This window comes from Cololabis saira, chromosome 14 (genome assembly GCF_033807715.1).
Source record: "Cololabis saira isolate AMF1-May2022 chromosome 14, fColSai1.1, whole genome shotgun sequence".
Classification (NCBI taxonomy): domain Eukaryota; kingdom Metazoa; phylum Chordata; class Actinopteri; order Beloniformes; family Belonidae; genus Cololabis; species Cololabis saira.
Window position 1 is genome coordinate 4787023 of NC_084600.1, and position 20392 is coordinate 4807414.

The following is a 20392-nucleotide window of genomic DNA, read 5'->3' on the forward strand; positions in this document are numbered from 1 at the left end:
AGAAAGTCGTCCTACATTTCTTTTTCTTGGCAGTATGCTTCGGTATCAGAGCACTCCTGTCCAGTTCAGTCGCTGCTGTGTTTTTATCCATCCATCCATCCATCCATCCATCCATCCATCCATCCATCCATCCATCCATCCATCCATCCCTCTTTCCTCAGTACCTAAAAACAGAAATACCCCCAGAGTTGATGTTGCCATTGGGGCATTGTCAGTACTGGAGTTGAGGGGGGATGAGGGGGGATGGCATCCCCCCCTGAAATAAAAAATATCCAAATCATCCCCCCTGTAAAACTGCCATCCCCCCTTTCCATCCCTTATGTCATTTCATCAATGAATGTGGTTTTACTTTTAATTTTCACCTGTTTCAAGTAAATCTTCAATGGAAATAAGTAGGAAAATCTGCCAGTGGGACAAGATTTATCTTCTCATTACAAGCAAAAAAATCTTGTTCCATTGGCAGATTTTTCTACTTATTTCAAGTAAAAATCTACTTGAAACAGGTGAAAATTGTTGTTTTTTCCCAGTGATGAGTCTTGTTTTAAGTGTAATGAGATTTTTTTTTACTAAAATGAGACATTTTAACTAGAAATAAGACAAATATTCTCGTTAAGATTTTTAAGATTGTTAAGAGTTTTTGCAGTGATCCATTTTACTTACCGGTATATTTAAAGCTTACAGAAGGCTGCATTTAACTGCTGCTATGTCATTCCTGCAGTATTTCTGCAGGTGTTTTGGTCACTGCTATTATTTGTAATATATTATATTATTTGTAATCAGCACAAATTATCTGTCCCAATATGATAGAATCCACCATCCCCCTGGATTTCTTTTTACAACTCGAGTACTGGGCATTGTAGTTAAACTGGCACAATTTTAACTTAATCTGATCAGACGACTTTGCTTGCCATGGTCTGAGAATCATTTCTGTGCCTATTTTTAAACTTGTATAAGATGAAAAAAAAGGTTCTGTTTGGCATAAAGTTTATACATTTTCTATCTGCTTGAAGGCTGCACACCTTTTGAAATGAAAAATGTGCTTAAAAGGTTAGTCTTCCATTCCCCCCCCAAATGTCATGATGGTTTTTCGCTAATATATATATTACTCCAAAACAATTTTAAGAATTCTGCCTTCAGTCCTAATATAACCTTTGAAAGTGAGTTTGATCAAGTCAAGACTGGTTTGTTTTTGTCAAAACTGGTTGCTCTGTGCAGATGTTTACGACATCTTACTACCTGGAACATGAGCCACACCAACGCTGTAATCCAGAGGTTGTGCTGTGACAGAGAGGAACAATGAGATGCTAAAGAAACAAAGAGCCCACGTTTTAGACCAAAAGTGAAAAGAGACAACATTGTGTAACCCCCTTTGGCCAGAGTTGCTGACAGAGGATAACCCTTTAAAACGGCCCCCTCTCTGCTGTCCCGTCCTATCCCCGGCCTCGTGCCCTCTGTTCCCTGCCCCTGCCTGTCTGTCTCCATACATGCTGACTGACTGGTTGGGCTGTTACTATGACCATTAAAGACACGTGCTGTCAGAAACACGGGACACCTGCGGCGGCAGCACCTGGCCAGCACTGAGAGGCTTCAGCAACGCTTCAGCAACGCTCCCACCGTCCCCCCGTTGGCTCCTGGAAGGCAAGGCAAGTTTATTTATATAGCACAATTCAACACAAGGTACTGTATTTTCCGCACTATAAGGCGCACCGCATTATAAGGCCCACCTTCAACGAATGACGTATTTTAAAACTTGTTCCATATATAAGGCGCACCACACTATGGGCCCGATTTACTAAGACCCTAAATAAAGAGTACTAAATTGTGTGTGCACTGAAAAAGTTTGCACGTGCTGTTGTTGTGTGTTTTGCGGGTGATCAACTAAGATTGCGTGCGCAATTGATAACTGGTGCAAACTGCAGTATTTAAATGAGGTGTTGCGTGTCTTAGGGTTTGCGAGCGCAAAATGAAATTTGACGAGTTGGAGTTAGAGATATTAGTGGAAGAGGCAAATTGTTGTGCCGTATTCAGCACCCCTGCCGTGAAAAGCACCCCCTCATATATTCAATGATAAGTAGACCAAGAAAAAAAAAAACACACTGACACTTCAATATATTTATATATACACACTCACACAAACACATACTTAGGAGTTTATATTATATATATTTACAAATATTATGGAAGACAACACAGTAAGCAGGCTATTAATTAATGACATCAATAACCATTTACCCGATTTTTGTTATCTGTGACTGTGATTGTGGGAAAGTATGACTATTGTGGAATCCATGAGCGCATTTAAACATGAATCATTAACACAAAACTGGACGCTAAACAGAACGTGACACGGAATGAGAATATCATTTTTGTCAGACGAGGGGGTGCCTTTCACGGCAGGGGTGCTGAATACGGCACAACACCAGGGTATGACAACTGCAGAACAGGCGCACAATAAGAAACACTTTTTTCTCCATGAAAACACGTGATTTATTTATTATCACAAATAAAAAAATGAATGTGCCTCCTGTGGCAACCTTTTGCTGAATAATACTCGATTTAACATTCAAATAAAATATTTCTCCTTTTGCATGTGGAGAATCCTCACCACAAGATGAGCCATCCCCACCCCAGTCCTCAAATCAGGCACCAACAAGCATCCCTGCGTAATGCTGGGCAGATTAGCACCTTCCTTTCGAACGTATTAAATACAGACGCAATCACAATCCCCGCAAAAACCTTCAGGCTTGGTAAATCTCATTGCGCGTGGTAAATGGACATATTTGCATTTTCCCCTCCCAGTATTTAGCGATTTCTGGCGGGTACGCCCCATATTGATTATTCATCAGGGCAAAAGTACTAAATGAATTGCGTGTGCTATTTTGCTCATTTGAGAGGCGCAGTCCTCTTTGCACGCTGTTAGTAGATCAGCTTGCACATTGGTTTGCGGGTGATGTCAAGTTTGCACACGTTTTTACACACGCAAACCTTTAGTAAATCAGGCCCTATAAGGCGCACTAAATATCTGGTAAAATACCGTACTATAGGGGAGAGCGGGGTGAATTGAGCCAGTTTTTACTTAAGGCATCTTTAAAGTGAGGGCATGACAGTAATGTCTCCAACTAAAATATGTACATATATTTCAGGATTTGGTGCATCCATAGGAATAATCACCTTTGATCTAAAATTAACTGTTTAAAAAAAAAAGTGGTCTCTTGGCTCAACTTGCCCCCGGTGAGGGCTAAGTTGAGCCTAGGGAGAGGATAAGTTGAGCCACAGGGGGGTAAATTGTGCCACTGATTATGTTGAAGTAAAACTTAACATTTTCACCTCATTTAATGCCATATCAAAGCAAGACAAATTCAACACCAAATGACTCCTTAAATGTTTTATTGTTAACAAGAAAAAAAATGAACTTCAAGGCTACTACTCAACATCCCACTTGTCAATGCTGCACGGGAATACGAACGTCTTCTCCCAAGGCTGTTCCCCCAGGTTTTTGCGGTTTTGGGAGTTTCATGAGCACATCACCTCTAGGGATGAGTCCATCATTCTCTTTGAATGTGAAGTTGGGCTTTTCATTCACAGAACCATCACAACTTCGCCTCAGAAACAGAGTTGAAGCCCTGTCTGTCTTCCCTTTATAGTGGCGTGGCATGATGGTTTCTGGTCTAAAATTCAAAATGTCACATCATTTTGGTGATAAAATGTAGGAATGTGTTACGCACCATGCTAGGGGAACAGAGGCGCAACATAAGAAGGCAGCGAGAGATGGTTCACAACCAAAAAGGCTGTATTTATTGTTGCACAGCTCAATGTTCAACATCCAAAGTTCAAATCAGTGCTAACCGGGTTAGCACAAAAGAAACAAAATGACAAAAATGAAGCTTCTCTTCGGGGTAAACCTAGGCCAAAATAACAAACAAAAGAAACTACCTTCTCAACCAGACTACCCTGGGAGGAAACAAAAGATCAAACAAAATTACAATATCTGAGCCTAGCTTCCTAACTTAACAAAAACAGGAGAAAAAGGGGATCAAATTAAATGGCGGTTTACCCTTACTGCTTCGGTATAAAATAAAATACAGGCTACAGACAGTTACAACACTCTTGAGCATAAACAGCAGACTAAACACCGATACAAATCACATATGCACAGAACACAACGAGGAGGATTGCCACACTGAACAGTAGCAGCCCTCTCATGCTGACTGAGGTGTGCTGCTTTTGAGGACCACCAGCAGCTTGGTGTCAGCTCGTCAGTCTCATCTGCCACAGCTGTGGAGGACCAATGGCTGCGGCAGGAGGCGGGACCTGTCAATCTGAACTGTCAGTGGGAAGAACAAGATGGATCAAAAACAGGAGTGCTCACTCGCCCAAAAAATACAGAAACAAAATATTAATACAGTTACACACTAAATCAAACGCAGTAACTGCTGGGGGCTGTAACAGAATGCAATGTACATATTACAGTAACATAATACTTTAATAATAATAATAAGTGGGTGAAGTTGAGCCACTGACTGGCTCAACATCCCCCAGGCCTTTTGGCTAAAATTACCCCACCCCTGCCATTTTAACAAACTTTTATCATCCAGCAGTTTAGAGCTAACATCATGCTAAAAGTATAGCCCCATATTATAACTTCCTAATCCCCTAACACATATGTGAGATTTGTTCAAACTTGTCTTTAATTGTTCAGACGCAAGAATCACGACTCCTTGAACATGAAAAATTCACTTTGAACGGCAAAAAACAGTATTTTGAACTTAAATATGCTTACCACTTACTGGATCAGCCTCTCTCCATCACAGGTGAGTACAATGGATGGATTCAAACACACATGGTCACGTGGCCAAATTTGTCTCTGGTTGTTCATAAACAAGGGGTGGCTCAACTTCCCCACAGGCTCAAATCACCCGTTCTCCCCTAGTGGCTGGTGTTGAGTTACGTATCTACCTGATGGAGCTACAGGAAATGCTACAAAATCCTACAGCAAATGCTAAAAAAAAAAAACAAGAAGAAAAGTACCGTATGTCAAACTTTATTAACAAAATAAAAACCAGCTTTGCTCCGTCTCGTCAAAGTCTTTTTTTTTTTTAGACTCATTATGCGAGTCAGCGTCGCTGCTGTTGTCTTGAACGTCTGTGACGATTCCTGACGTTTTTAGCGCCATTACTTCGGCGACACCAACTACATTACCCACAATCCCCCTGACTACAGGAACAGAAATTACCGTAATGATCATATATAAGATGCTCTGCATTATAAGGCGCACTGCCGGTTTTTGAGAAAATTAAAGGCTTTTAGGTGCGCCTTATAATGCGGAAAATACGGTAATTCAAAGTGCTTTACATTGACATTAAAAGTGGCAAGACATAATTAGACAGTAAATAACAAATACGATTGAATAAAATTATGAATAAGATGATAAGAAAAGAAGTAAAATAATAAAAAAATAAGGGCAGTAGAGTCCAGCAGGTAAGTATTTAATTTAAGAGTACGCTTCAGTAAACAGTAATGTTTTTAGGCCCGATTTGAAGGATCTACAGTTGGAGGAACTGTTGGAGGAAGTTTGTTCCACCGGTGAGGAGCAGAATAACTGAACGCTGCCTCACCTTGCTTGGTTCTGGTTCTGGAACCACAACAAACCAGATCCAGATGAACCTCAGGGGTCTGGGAGCTTCATAGGAACTAACAGATCCAGATGAACCTCAGGGGTCTGGGAGCTTCATAGGAACTAACAGATCCAGATGAACCTCAGGGGTCTGGGAGCTTCATAGGAACTAACAGATCCAGATGAACCTCAGGGGTCTGGGAGCTTCATAGGAACTAACAGATCAACCATGTATTTTGGTCCAAGACCATTTAAGTCTTTGTAGACCAGCAGTAAGATTTTAAACTCTATCCTTTGACTCACGGGAAGCCAGTGTAGTGATTTCATGACTGGTGTAATGTGGTCCAGTTTCCTGGTGTAATATGGTCCAGTTTCCTGGTGTAATGTGGTCCAGTTTCCTGGTGTAATATGGTCCAGTTTCCTGGTGTAATATGGTCCAGTTTCCTGGTGTAATGTGGTCCAGTTTCCTGGTGTAATATGGTACAGTCTCCTGGTGTAATATGGTCCAGTTTCCTGGTGTAATGTGGTCCAGTTTCCTGGTGTAATGTGGTCCAGTTTCCTGGTGTAATGTGGTCCAGTTTCCTGGTGTAATATGGTCCAGTTTCCTGGTGTAATGTGGTCCAGTTTCCTGGTGTAATGTGGTCCAGTTTCCTGGTGTAATATGGTCCAGTTTCCTGGTGTAATGTGGTCCAGTTTCCTGGTGTAATGTGGTCCAGTTTCCTGGTGTAATATGGCCCAGTTTCCTGGTGTAATATGGTCCAGTTTCCTGGTGTAATATGGTCCAGTTTCCTGGTGTAATATGGTCCAGTTTCCTGGTGTAATGTGGTCCAGTTTCCTGGTGTAATATGGTCCAGTTTCCTGGTGTAATGTGGTCCAGTTTCCTGGTGTAATATGGTCCAGTTTCCTGGTGTAATGTGGTCCAGTTTCCTGGTGTAATATGGTCCAGTTTCCTGGTGTAATATGGTCCAGTTTCCTGGTGTAATGTGGTCCAGTTTCCTGGTGTAATGTGGTCCAGTTTCCTGGTGTAATGTGGTCCAGTTTCCTGGTGTAATATGGTCCAGTTTCCTGGTGTAATGTGGTCCAGTTTCCTGGTGTAATGTGGTCCAGTTTCCTGGTGTAATATGGCCCAGTTTCCTGGTGTAATATGGTCCAGTTTCCTGGTGTAATATGGTCCAGTTTCCTGGTGTAATATGGTCCAGTTTCCTGGTGTAATATGGTCCAGTTTCCTGGTGTAATGTGGTCCAGTTTCCTGGTGTAATGTGGTCCAGTTTCCTGGTGTAATGTGGTCCAGTTTCCTGGTGTAATATGGTCCAGTTTCCTTGTGTAATATGGTCCAGTTTCCTGGTGTAATATGGTCCAGTTTCCTGGTGTAATATGGTCCAGTTTCCTGGTGTAATATGGTCCAGTTTCCTGGTGTAACATGGTCCAGTTTCCTGGTGTAACATGGTCCAGTTTCCTGGTGTAATATGGTCCAGTTTCCTGGTGTAATATGGTCCAGTTTCCTGGTGTAATGTGGTCCAGTTTCCTGGTGTAATATGGTCCAGTTTCCTGGTGTAACGTGGTCCAGTTTCCTGGTGTAATGTGGTCCAGTTTCCTGGTGTAATGTGGTCCAGTTTCCTGGTGTAACATGGTCCAGTTTCCTGGTGTAACGTGGTCCAGTTTCCTGGTGTAATGTGGTCCAGTTTCCTGGTGTAATGTGGTCCAGTTTCCTGGTGTAACATGGTCCAGTTTCCTGGTGTAACATGGTCCAGTTTCCTGGTGTAATATGGTCCAGTTTCCTGGTGTAATATGGTCCAGTTTCCTGGTGTAACATGGTCCAGTTTCCTGGTGTAATATGGTCCAGTTTCCTGGTGTAATATGGTCCAGTTTCCTGGTGTAATACAGTCCAGTTTCCTGGTGTAATATGGTCCAGTTTCCTGGTGTAACATGGTCCAGTTTCCTGGTGTAATGTGGTCCAGTTTCCTGGTGTGATATGGTCCAGTTTCCTGGTGTAACATGGTCCAGTTTCCTGGTGTAACATGGTCCAGTTTCCTGGTGTAATATGGTCCAGTTTCCTGGTGTAACGTGGTCCAGTTTCCTGGTGTAATATGGTCCAGTTTCCTGGTGTAACGTGGTCCAGTTTCCTGGTGTAATATGGTCCAGTTTCCTGGTGTAATACAGTCCAGTTTCCTGGTGTAATATGGTCCAGTTTCCTGGTGTAATGTGGTCCAGTTTCCTGGTGTAATATGGTCCAGTTTCCTGGTGTAACATGGTCCAGTTTCCTGGTGTAATATGGTCCAGTTTCCTGGTGTAATATGGTCCAGTTTCCTGGTGTAATGTGGTCCAGTTTCCTGGTGTAATATGGTCCAGTTTCCTGGTGTAATGTGGTCCAGTTTCCTGGTGTAATATGGTCCAGTTTCCTGGTGTAACATGGTCCAGTTTCCTGGTGTAACATGGTCCAGTTTCCTGGTGTAATATGGTCCAGTTTCCTGGTGTAACGTGGTCCAGTTTCCTGGTGTAATATGGTCCAGTTTCCTGGTGTAACGTGGTCCAGTTTCCTGGTGTAATATGGTCCAGTTTCCTGGTGTAATACAGTCCAGTTTCCTGGTGTAATATGGTCCAGTTTCCTGGTGTAATATGGTCCAGTTTCCTGGTGTAATATGGTCCAGTTTCCTGGTGTAATGTGGTCCAGTTTCCTGGTGTAATATGGTCCAGTTTCCTGGTGTAATGTGGTCCAGTTTCCTGGTGTAATATGGTCCAGTTTCCTGGTGTAACATGGTCCAGTTTCCTGGTGTAATATGGTCCAGTTTCCTGGTGTAATATGGTCCAGTTTCCTGGTGTAATGTGGTCCAGTTTCCTGGTGTAATATGGTCCAGTTTCCTGGTGTAATGTGGTCCAGTTTCCTGGTGTAATATGGTCCAGTTTCCTGGTGTAATATGGTCCAGTTTCCTGGTGTAATATGGTCCAGTTTCCTGGTGTAATATGGTCCAGTTTCCTGGTGTAACATGGTCCAGTTTCCTGGTGTAATATGGTCCAGTTTCCTGGTGTAATATGGTCCAGTTTCCTGGTGTAATACAGTCCAGTTTCCTGGTGTAATATGGTCCAGTTTCCTGGTGTAACATGGTCCAGTTTCCTGGTGTAATATGGTCCAGTTTCCTGGTGTAATGTGGTCCAGTTTCCTGGTGTAATGTGGTCCAGTTTCCTGGTGTAATATGGTCCAGTTTCCTGGTGTAACATGGTCCAGTTTCCTGGTGTAACATGGTCCAGTTTCCTGGTGTAATATGGTCCAGTTTCCTGGTGTAATATGGTCCAGTTTCCTGGTGTAACATGGTCCAGTTTCCTGGTGTAATATGGTCCAGTTTCCTGGTGTAACATGGTCCAGTTTCCTGGTTTAATATGGTCCAGTTTCCTGGTATAATGTGGTCCAGTTTCCTGGTATAATATGGTCCAGTTTCCTGGTGTAATATGGTCCAGTTTCCTGGTGTAATGTGGTCCAGTTTCCTGGTGTAATATGGTCCAGTTTCCTGGTGTAACATGGTCCAGTTTCCTGGTGTAATGTGGTCCAGTTTCCTGGTGTAATGTGGTCCAGTTTCCTGGTGTAATATGGTCCAGTTTCCTGGTGTAATGTGGTCCAGTTTCCTGGTGTAATATGGTCCAGTTTCCTGGTGTAACATGGTCCAGTTTCCTGGTGTAATGTGGTCCAGTTTCCTGGTGTAATGTGGTCCAGTTTCCTGGTGTAATGTGGTCCAGTTTCCTGGTGTAGTATGGTCCAGTTTCCTGGTGTAATATGGTCCAGTTTCCTGGTGTAACATAGTCCAGTTTCCTGGTGTAATGTGGTCCAGTTTCCTGGTATAATGTGGTCCAGTTTCCTGGTGTAATATGGTCCAGTTTCCTGGTGTAACGTGGTCCAGTTTCCTGGTGTAACATGGTCCAGTTTCCTGGTGTAATATGGTCCAGTTTCCTGGTGTAATGTGGTCCAGTTTCCTGGTGTAATGTGGTCCAGTTTCCTGGTGTATTGTGGTCCAGTTTCCTGGTGTAACATGGTCCAGTTTCCTGGTGTAATGTGGTCCAGTTTCCTGGTGTAACATGGTCCAGTTTCCTGGTGTATTGTGGTCCAGTTTCCTGGTGTAACATGGTCCAGTTTCCTGGTGTAATGTGGTTCAGTTTCCTGGTGTAATATGGTCCAGTTTCCTGGTGTAACATGGTCCAGTTTCCTGGTGTATTATGGTCCAGTTTCCTGGTGTAATATGGTCCAGTTTCCTGGTGTAACATGGTCCAGTTTCCTGGTGTATTGTGGTCCAGTTTCCTGGTGTAACATGGTCCAGTTTCCTGGTGTAATGTGGTTCAGTTTCCTGGTGTAATATGGTCCAGTTTCCTGGTGTAACATGGTCCAGTTTCCTGGTGTATTGTGGTCCAGTTTCCTGGTGTAATGTGGTTCAGTTACCTGGTGTAATATGGTCCAGTTTCCTGGTGTATTATGGTCCAGTTTCCTGGTGTAATGTGGTCCAGTTTCCTGGTGTAACATGGTCCAGTTTCCTGGTGTAATGTGGTTCAGTTTCCTGGTGTAATATGGTCCAGTTTCCTGGTGTAATATGGTCCAGTTTCCTGGTGTAATGTGGTCCAGTTTCCTGGTGTTTGTAAGGACTCTGGATCAGCGTTCTGGATCAGCTGCAGCTCCTGATAGATTTCTTGGTCAGGCCTGTAAAGATGCCATTGCAATAATCCAACCTACTGAAAATGAATGCATGAATAAGTTTGTCCATGTCTTGTTTAGACAGAATCCCCTTAATTCTAGCAATGTTCTTTAGGTGGTAATAGGCAGATTTGGTGATAAACTTTAGATGGTTGTTGAAGTTCAGGTCTGAGTCAATAATTACACCCAGAAGCCTGACCAGCGCTGAGGAGAGACAGGTCAGTGCTTGTATTGATGATGTGGTGGCTGAAGGTACGCAGCCTTTACAGCCATGATGGAGTTCTGATGGAGTTCTGACAGCTATGCATCGTGGGATTTGGTGATCCGTGGTCAGGCATGTTGGGGGTGAATGCAGCTTTGTGAGAGTGTTGACTTGGATGGGTAAGCTCTCCCTGAATGGGGGGGCTATTATGTTTTAAAATACCGAGGGCTGTCACAGGCCACACAGCCTTGTAAGTTACTGACTAATGCCACATGCTGGAATACTGGAGTAATGTTTCCACACAATCCTAAATCATTAAGAGACCTGAACACGTCCATCAAAGGTTCCTCACTTCGGTTGTTATTGTATAGTTTTGAATGAATGAATGAATGAATGAATGAAGTTTATTCAGTCATGACAACACAAAAACAACACCAAAAAACATTTTGCACAGCATTAACATTTCACAATGAAAAGGCATAGGCTGAGGCAAACTGCTTATAAAAGCCTATCCTATATTACCAACTTTCTTTTTGTGGCTACCGACCTCCAGAAAACCAAAAAGAGAATAGAAAAGCAAAGAAAGAACAGAAAAGCAAAGAAACAACAGAAAAGCAAAGAAACATTAACAGATAGTCAATTGCACTTATAATCTTCAAAAATAGCTTTACAAACCATTTTCTTAAAAACCAAAAGAAAATGACATGTTTTTAAATGTATGTTGGCATCATTCCAGAATGTAACTCCAGTAATGGAGACACATCTCCTTTTCAGACCTTTTTTAGCTTTTTGTACAGTAAAATTGCAGACACCTCTAAGATTATAACGAGTCTCCTGAATTGAAAAAAACCTCTGTATTGAGTCAGGGAGCATTTTTGATTTTGCTCTGAACATCATTTGCATGATTTTATAATAAAACAAATCATAAAATTTAATAACATGAGAGTTTTGAGATAATTTTTTTTGATTAATAAAGAAAATGACATGGCACATGGGAGCTAATGAAGAAACAAATGAGTACATATTCAGTTAAATATGAAATGTTCAAGGAATAAATCAAATAGTACTGAATTCTGAATTTTTGCAAAATTTTAAATATAAAAATTTTTGAATTCCCCTCGAGATTAATAAAGTATCTATCTATCTGATCAGACATTACTTTTTGATAAAAGAATCACTTGGACAGGTTATCACAACGTATTTATTGAATACTTATAAATGTCCCCTTTAAATTGAAGTTATACAGGACTGCTTAGTCACTACTGTTTAATCTGTATCAGTAGTGCTTTAAAACAGGAACTTAAGTTTAATCATTTAGTAAGGACGTGTTCTTTCATCAGAGGTCTGCTCCACCGATGAACAGATATAAAGTAACCAATGTATTACCCATCAGTCCCTACTACTATGATAGAGAGGCCTCTTTTAATATTTAAGGACTTATTTGTGAATCATTCTTTATTTTATTTTTTTTACATTAATTAATACTCAACTAATCATTAGATGTTTATTATAATTTGATCATCATTAGGCCATGATTTAACACTTTGTCCCTTATATTCTTAGTTGGTTTCCGCTTAACTAAGAAAATGTTAGGTCTTTATTGCAAATTGTTGTTTAAGTTACAGTTTACTAAAAGTGTCACATCTGCTTTAACTCTTTTACCTATAAAATAATCTTTCCTGGACATCAGAGCAGACACAAACAGAAAGCTTGTTCCTTGTTTGCAGGTACGTCAGGTGAATATTGTGATAAAGTTAAACTTAAAATTAAGATTCCCAGAATATTCTAATTTTTTGAGATAGGATATTTGAGTTTTCTTAAACTGTAAACCATGATCAGCAATATTAAAATAATAAAAGGCTTGCAATATTTCAGTTGATTAAATCCAGAAATGGATGACATTTTTGTTTTTGTAATTGCATTACAGAAAATCACAATATTCTAATTTTCTGAGACAGTCCTGTACATGTCCCAGGAGACCAACATAAGTGACTTTAACAGCTCTAAACATTTTTACACATGTAATTGAAGCTGTACGCTTGAGATCAGATCAGCCCAGGTACGTGGTGATACCAGGCGCTGACGAGACCAAAGTGAGGAAGAACATATGTATTTTTGTGATAAAACCTGTTATTCGTCCTGATTATACTGTCTAAACTGTATAGTTGTGTGCATCGGCTCTATCTGGTGCCTAAGAGAAGGGAACGTCCTTGACAGCTTCTGCTACTGAGACTGTTTGGTTTTCGTCTGGCTTCTGTTTTGTCTGAAATCGTCGAAATCCGTCACAAGCTGCAGTTCAGTCACTCTGAATATGTTTCTTTATTGTTTATCTAGTGTGGCCTCCAGAGGTGGTAGTAACGAGTTACATTTACTCCGTATACATTTACTTGAGTAAGTTTTGGGAAATGTTGTACTTTTAGGAGTAGTTTTGAATCACTATACTTTTTACTTTTACTTGAGTAGATTTGTGAAGAAGAAACTGTTCCTCTTACTCCGCTACATTAGGCTACGTTGAGCTGTTACTTTTCTTTTATCCCTTTTATCCACGTACGCGTCAATCTCATGACATCACTGGGTGATTCTTTGGGGAAAATGTTTGTTTTTGCATGTTTTGTCACATTTACACAGACTCAAACACACACAGAGTTTCTATGAGTTCATGTTTGTTCTAGTTCTGCCTGGTTAAAAAAGAAAAGTACAAAGGCTGGACATTTTGTACTACTTGTGCTTAATTATTTTTTTATTCTGTTATTATTTTATTATTTATTAAAGTACTTTAATTTACTTTAAGATTATTTTAATTTAAGCTATTTTTTTATTTTTTATTCATTTTAATTTATTTTATTATTTTATTGATTTAATTAGCCTGAAGATGATTATTTTGTACTTTTGTCAGTTTGAATGGTTGTGTTAAAAAAATAAATCAGACGTTACTCAACAGTTACTCAGTACTTGAGTAGTTTTTTCACCAAGTACTTTTTTACTTTTACTCAAGTAATTATTTGGATGACTACTTTTTACTTCTACTTGAGTCATATTATTCTGAAGTAACAGTACTTTTACTTGAGTACAATTTTTGTGTTTTGAAGAAACACACAGGCTTCATTTTATTTTCGTTTTATATTGGTTTTTTAATGTAATGCTTATTCCTGTAATGCAGTTGACATCTGGACTTTAGCTTTCATTCACTGTCTTTCTCTTAGTAACAGAAGACTGGAATAAACCAGGAAGAATCAGTCACTGTGAGATTACAGGAGCATCCGTATGATGATTGAGAGTGACAGAGAGCTGTCGGCCATGGTGCAGGAGCTGTGGGACAACGACGTCAACAGACTCAAGCCTGGAGAGGACTACCGGATCTCCCTGCAGGTCCTTTCACACACCGCACTCTGGTTCTGTCTCATACACACTGAAAAAACTCAAAATCTGACCAGGAATATTTGTCTTATTTCTAGTTAAAATGTCTCATTTTTAGTCAAAAAATCTCATTACACTTAAAATAAGAGTCATTACCAGAAAAATAACTTATTTGACAATTTTCACCTGTTTCGAGTAAATTTTCAATTGAAATAAGTAGAAAAATCTGCCAGTGGGACAAGATTTATCTTCTCATTACAAGTAAAAAAATTTTTTTCCAGTGATGAGTCTTGTTTTAAGTGTAATGAGATTTTTTTGACTAAAAATGAGACATTTTAAAGGAGCATGAGGCTCCTTTTAAGAAATGAGACTCTCTAGCGCCACCCTTCACCACGACGGCCGTCGGGGGTACTGCAGCTAACACTGAAGCCGGCACGGGAGAACGGGGAGAACGCGCATGCAGCGTCATGTGACGTCACATCTGCAGCCCAGCGCGGGAAATTTGGGCCCGAATTGCAGCACATTTTGCAGCACACAGCCTGTTCAAGGCAACGGAGAGATACACTAGTAGAGGGATCATTCTTTTTGGTTTGGAACGCTTCATCTGACATTATTACTAGAAAACTTAAAACGTATACGAATTTTTTTCACAAAATCCTGCCTCAATCCTGCCTCATGCTCCTTTAACTAGAAATAAGACAAATATTCTTGTTAAGATTATGAGTTTTTGCAGTGCATATTACATTGATTTGCAGGCTGCTTGTTGCCTTGATATATTTGACCTTTAAATACATCTCAACCAGCCCTGGACAAATGAATATCGATAAAAAATCATTTTAAGGACTCTGCTATTGCAAAGAGAGCATACGTTTTTTTTTTTTTTAATCTCTGCCTTCTAGCTGCTATCTTACTTTGCCAAAAGAGAGATCTTGAAACGTACTGAAAAACTAGAGATTGGATATATGACGGGAGGTGATCACTGACAGGTTGATATAAGGGGATATCTTCAATCTTGCAGTTTGTATAGTTTTAGTTTTCTGTGTGTAATGGGAGCTGAAGCGGGAGGCGTTCGCTTGGCTTCCTACCAGGACTTTATGAGTCAAACAGAAATGAGTAAGCTACGTTAATAATTTAGATTTCACTCTTTCTGCTGCAGGGCAAAGCTGGAGACAACATGTGCAATGACGACAATGACGGAGCAGGATATCCTCTGTTTTCATTCGTCAACGAGAACATGTTCAAAAAGGAAACATTTTTAGGTGAGAGCTCAAGGGACTAGAAGAAAAAAATCAAGGGGATTCTATTGTATTATCAATGACTTCTTTTTAGTAGATTTTTTGTATTTGTATTATTGATGCAGCACTAGTGCACGGCAGCCTCTTACACAACTGCAGCCATCAATAACGTATGAAGGGATGTGATCTCTACACGTATTCCACACGGGTTTTCTGCTATTTTCCTTGTCAGCTTCTCCCATATGAAAGCCTCTCCATCTAATCTCCTTATGACGAACAGTGGCGTGTTGTGTAATCGCAGTGTGCAGAGTTTAATGTGCTGAATACAGAAAGATGCTTCTTTCAAACCCCTGCACATCCTTTCAGCCATTCAGTCTGGTGATATTTCCACAGATTACTGTTGCATTTTGCGTAACGGGAGGCAGTTCCCTTGTATAAATGCTTAATCTGGAGCCGAGTTGTGTAACAGGTGGTATTTCACTCAGAGTTATACCTTTTCTTTGTCAAAATTGCCATTTTCCTCATCTGGAGGATTCTGTTTTCAGTTTTCTTTCATCTTCTTTATCCTGGAAATGTCATGATCTCCAGTGTTTCTGGGATTGGACATTCTCAGACATTACATAATGTCTTGTCCCACACTGGACGTTATCTCACTTGTTTCTGCAGCCTTTATCTCCCTGCTGGATAACTATGAGAGCGACACTGGTGAGCCAGAGATTGTAACTCCTGAGGAGGAGGCGGAGAACCACAAGTTCCTGGACTCCATCATTCAGACTCCCACGATGAAGGTACCTCTGGATACATCTGGAAAAACACAGAATGGAAACAAAAAACAGCAAAAACAGCCTCCAGTCTTTCTGCAAGAAGGCCCATTACACAGAAACTGCATTTAGAAGTTACTTCTACAACACCCTTCAGCTGATTCTCTACTGATTCTCTGATACTTTCACATGCATAAAGGGGCCTTCAATATTCCATGCAATAAATAAAACAATGCCGTGTCAAGGCCAGCTAAATACATGTAATAGCTACAAATGTGTATGTAAACTAGACTTTGTTTAGAGGGATTTAATTCACATTATCAATTGTTTTGTATAGTATTAGTGCACTTGCAAAATACAGGACTGTCTCAGAAAATTAGAATATTGTGATTTTCTGTAATTCAATTAAAAAAACAAAAATGTCATACATTCTGGATTCATTACAAATCAACTGAAATATTGCAAGCCTTTTATTATTTTAATATTGCTGATCATGGTTTACAGTTTAAGATTAAGATTCACAGAATATTTTAATTTTTTGAGATAGGATATTTGAGTTTTCTTAAGCTGTAAACCATGATCAGCAATATTAAAATAATAAAAGGCTTGCAATATTTCAGTTGATTTGTAATGAATCCAGAATGTATGACATTTTTGTTTTTGTAATTGCAATTACAGAAAATCACAATATTCTAATTTTCTGAGACAGTCCTGTAAGTTTACATGATGACTGGTAGAGCAGTCATATCCGCCTCCACAAGAAAACAGAACCGGCCAAACTTGCAGAGACGTGCCAAATGCTAGAGAGATGCATTTGCATGCAGACATAATTATCATCACAATTCACTGTGTCAGTTAATGCACGCAAACGTTTGTTAATTGCATGAGATGGTTGACAGGACGTATTAAAAAAACTTTCATCTTTCACTGGCAATAAAGTGAAGTTTGGGGGCAACGTTTTGGACAGGTTTTGTATTGCTAAACATTTTAAAAAAGGAACCTGTATTCATTTTCAGATTGCCCATAAGTATCTGGTGCAGAAAAAACTCTCCCCTAAGAACGAGACTGATTTCAAAAGCCAGCTGTATCGGATCTGGTTTGAACTCTACGCGAGGAGAGGATCCAGCAGGTGGGTGGAATCTGGCGCCACATCTAAATATATCTTCCCCAGAGGAATCTAGCACCCTGATAGTAACCGTCTGAAACTGAAAAACAGACATTGTATAGGAACAAGACCAATGCTAGTTCCCTGGAGAAGACATGGTAGGAAGGGATCAATACTATAGGACTGTCTCAGAAAATTAGAATATTGTGATTTTCTGTAATGCAATTACAAAAACAAAAATGTCATACATTGTGGATTCATTACAAATTGACAGAAATATTGCAAGCCTTTTATTATTTTAATATTGCTGACCAACAGCTTAAGAAAACTCAAATATCCTATCTAAAAAAATTTGAATATTCTGGGAATCTTAATCTTAAACTGTAAACCATAATCAGCAATATTAAAATAATAAAAGGCTTGCAATATTTCAGTTGATTTGTAATGAATCCAGAATGTATGACATTTTTGTTTTTTTAATTGCATTACAGAAAATAAAGAACTTTATCACAATATTCTAATTTTCTGAGACAGTCCTGTATGTCACAGATGTGTTCCATACTATTTGAAATTCTGATCATGACATGGTGATATACTATCTTTCTGTTGTCAGTAATACGGAAGGCGTTTTTTCAGATGGGATTGGGCGTTATGGCATGCAGGTGGAAGGATTTAAAATCTGACGCTGTCATTTCTGTCTCCAGGCCCGACTCTTCTGGATTTGAACACGTTTTTGTCGGAGAGACAAGAGACAAGAGGACTGTTATCGGTTTTCACAACTGGATCCAGTTGTACTTACAAGAAAAGCTTGGACACATTGATTATAAAGGCTACAGTGTCACTGCACATTCACCCCAGGTATTCTGTACTGATGTTCATTCATTGTGGCTTTAAAAACCAATACTTTTTTTTTTCCCTCATTGAACATAATATAAGCCTTTGAGGGTTGTTTACTCTCTGGAATAAACTTTTACATTGCTTACTTAATTTATAGATCTGCATATATCCTTTAAGGACCCAATATTTAATATGTCTTTTTTTTTTTTTTTTTTTTTTACTTTAACTTTATTTTTCTATGTGCCACACCATAGTGACGTTCAGTATAACAACAAAAAAAAACAACAACTAATATACATATATCAATAAGACAGACACCAACCTCAACATATACACGAAAACAAAAAAAAAATATTAAAAGGACATATCTAAACAACAAACACAAACAAAGCAAAGAGAGGCCTAACATGCCTTTAAATACCTTCTAACCCCCCTGATACCTCCCTCCCCTATACATCCCTTACACTTCACTATCTTTTATGTATTAGCCAAAATTCCTATTTTCACAAATCCTTATTTCCCAATATTTCATATGTCTTAACTGTCTACCCTCACCTCATTCATACAATCGAAGGTTACGTGTATTTTTGCACTCTTACTCTTGTCTCACACATGTCATACTTCTGGCACTCTACGGAAAAAACTCACATCCTGCAATGACCAACTTGGCACTCAACTTTACACCTTTGACTCAGCAGCTCACTGCACGTTGTGGTTTAGATTTTTGCCCCTTGATAAAAGCCTAATCTCTTGCTTCACTCTTTCCCTTTTCAGGGTTTACTTTCTTTTTTCTGTTATACCCAACTGACATCTTAAACTAGTTTGTTTCCTTCAAAGTACTGAAAATGCACCGGCAGCTGTTTATGTTAAACAAATCACTTCCAGTCCCTCACCACCATCTTTTCTTGTCTTTCCTCCCCTGCTGTTGCTTCCCTGCAGCCCGACGAGAACAAACACATCCTGGCCCTTCAGTTCAGCTGGAAGAACGGCATAAAGCCCAAGGGCAGCATCTTCATCGGCGTCAGCCCCGAGTTTGAGTTTGCCCTCTACACGCTGTGTTTCCTCAGCTCGCCAAATGAACGTGTCAAAGTCCAGTTCAGTTTTTACGACGTGGAGATTGTTTGCCACCACTACAACCAGAAGCACATAGGCACCACCTACCCCGTGCTGCTCAAGTACCTAAAACCCTGAGAAACCTGACTAGCAATCAATCTGCAATGTCAAACTATCACAGGTGTTGTTGTTGTCTTTTTATTTTCAATAAAGATACAATAAAACCTTTGAAGACCTACAGTAGATGCATTTGTATTTGTTTCTGTTGGCTCAGTCTGTGTGTGCAGAAGAATGTATGAGAGATAATGTACCGTAATGGAATATAAGACAATTATAGCCACAGAGATATGAAAATGTGCACTCATCACATTCAGTTCCTCTAGCAAGACCCATTCAATCATAACTTCCTTAGAAACGGGAGTTTTATACCATCATTTATTTTGAGTTGTCACACACCACAATCTCCATCCCAAGAATCAATGACATCCAAACAATAATTTGGTATAAACAGAGCTGATAGATGACGTGGCATGGCTGGAAGTATGTGCTATTACAGTGTTATGTATACTCACGGTGATGTGTAACATTTGAATGGCTAGAAATGTTAGTTTCCCTTTACTTCTGTCCTGGGGGCCAGACCTGTCAATCACCGCCCAAGTGCGTGACGTCAAGTTAGCGGCAAGGGCGGAAATGAGTCAATCCCAATTCCAAAATAAAAGACGTTAATTCAATTGGTAACAAAAATTCAAAACTGTTTAAATATCAGAAGTGTCAAAAGTATTCACATTCATTACTCAGGTAGAAGTATAGATACTAGGGTTTAAAAATACTCCTGTAGAAGTTGAAGTATCAACTCAAGTTTTTTACTCAAGTAAAAGTATAAACGTACTGGTTTCAAAACTACTTAAAGTATAAAAGTAAAAGTAATGTAAGGGGGAAAAAAGCCATTAAGGACAAAAGCCATTGAAAATGAATGTATCTTAGTATAATGCAAATATATTGAAGAACCATATATGTGTACTATTGAGCATTAACATGTGTTTCAGAGAGCAGCAGATATGATGACTAGTTGCCTATAAGTATTGTAATGGTGCAAAAAGTCAAACTTCAGAGGCATGTTATCATTTATCCTAACCTTTATTGGAATGTACATCCAAGTTTAGTTGCAGGAATCTGAGGGAACGGATGTAAGAACAAAACTGGACAAGAACATCTGAAACAACCACAACCAAATTCACTCTATCCGGATGGAGCAATTTAACTGGATAGTTTTTATTTAAAGGCCCAAATGAAATAGAGTAACGAGGCTGTTTTTAAAATGTAAGGAGTAAAAAGTACAGATAATTGAGTGAAAATGTAAGGAGTAAAAGTAAAAAGTCATCTGAAAAATAATTACTCCAGTGAAGTATAGATAACCAAAATGTCTACTTAAGTAAGGTAACGAAGTATTTGTACTTTGCATCTTGACACCTCTGTTAAATATAAAAGACGTTTATTAATTAAAATGATTTTCAATGGTTTAGTTGCTATAAAAAACACACATTATTTTGACAGGA

At 39.6% G+C, this 20392-nt stretch overlaps 1 protein-coding gene across 3 annotated transcripts; it reads left to right on the forward strand.

The window, feature by feature from the left end:
• The first annotated feature begins 1445 nt into the window (after positions 1-1445).
• Positions 1446-19076, forward strand: endou2 (endonuclease, polyU-specific 2). Of its 3 annotated transcripts, none has more exons than XM_061740787.1 (7): positions 1446-1677; positions 13698-13857; positions 15002-15104; positions 15747-15868; positions 16858-16970; positions 17651-17804; positions 18723-19076. In XM_061740787.1, the coding sequence occupies exons 2-7, from the start codon at positions 13753-13755 to the stop codon at positions 18972-18974; spliced, it is 849 nt and encodes a 282-aa protein (XP_061596771.1). In that variant the 5' UTR covers positions 1446-1677; positions 13698-13752; the 3' UTR covers positions 18975-19076. The 3 variants fall into 3 exon arrangements, with proteins under 3 accessions (XP_061596771.1, XP_061596770.1, XP_061596769.1); XM_061740786.1 differs by having other exon boundaries at positions 1446-1643; positions 13692-13857; XM_061740785.1 differs by having other exon boundaries at positions 1446-1643.
• The last annotated feature ends 1316 nt before the right edge of the window (positions 19077-20392 follow it).

Coding starts and splice junctions, on each gene's coding strand:
- endou2 (XM_061740787.1), top strand. CDS start 13,753: ATGATGATTGAGAGTGACAGAGAGCTGTCGGCCATGGTGCAGGAGCTG. Junction 15,869..16,857: donor TTCAGACTCCCACGATGAAG/GTACCTCTGGAT, acceptor ATTCATTTTCAG/ATTGCCCATAAGTATCTGGT. Junction 16,971..17,650: donor GCGAGGAGAGGATCCAGCAG/GTGGGTGGAATC, acceptor TTCTGTCTCCAG/GCCCGACTCTTCTGGATTTG.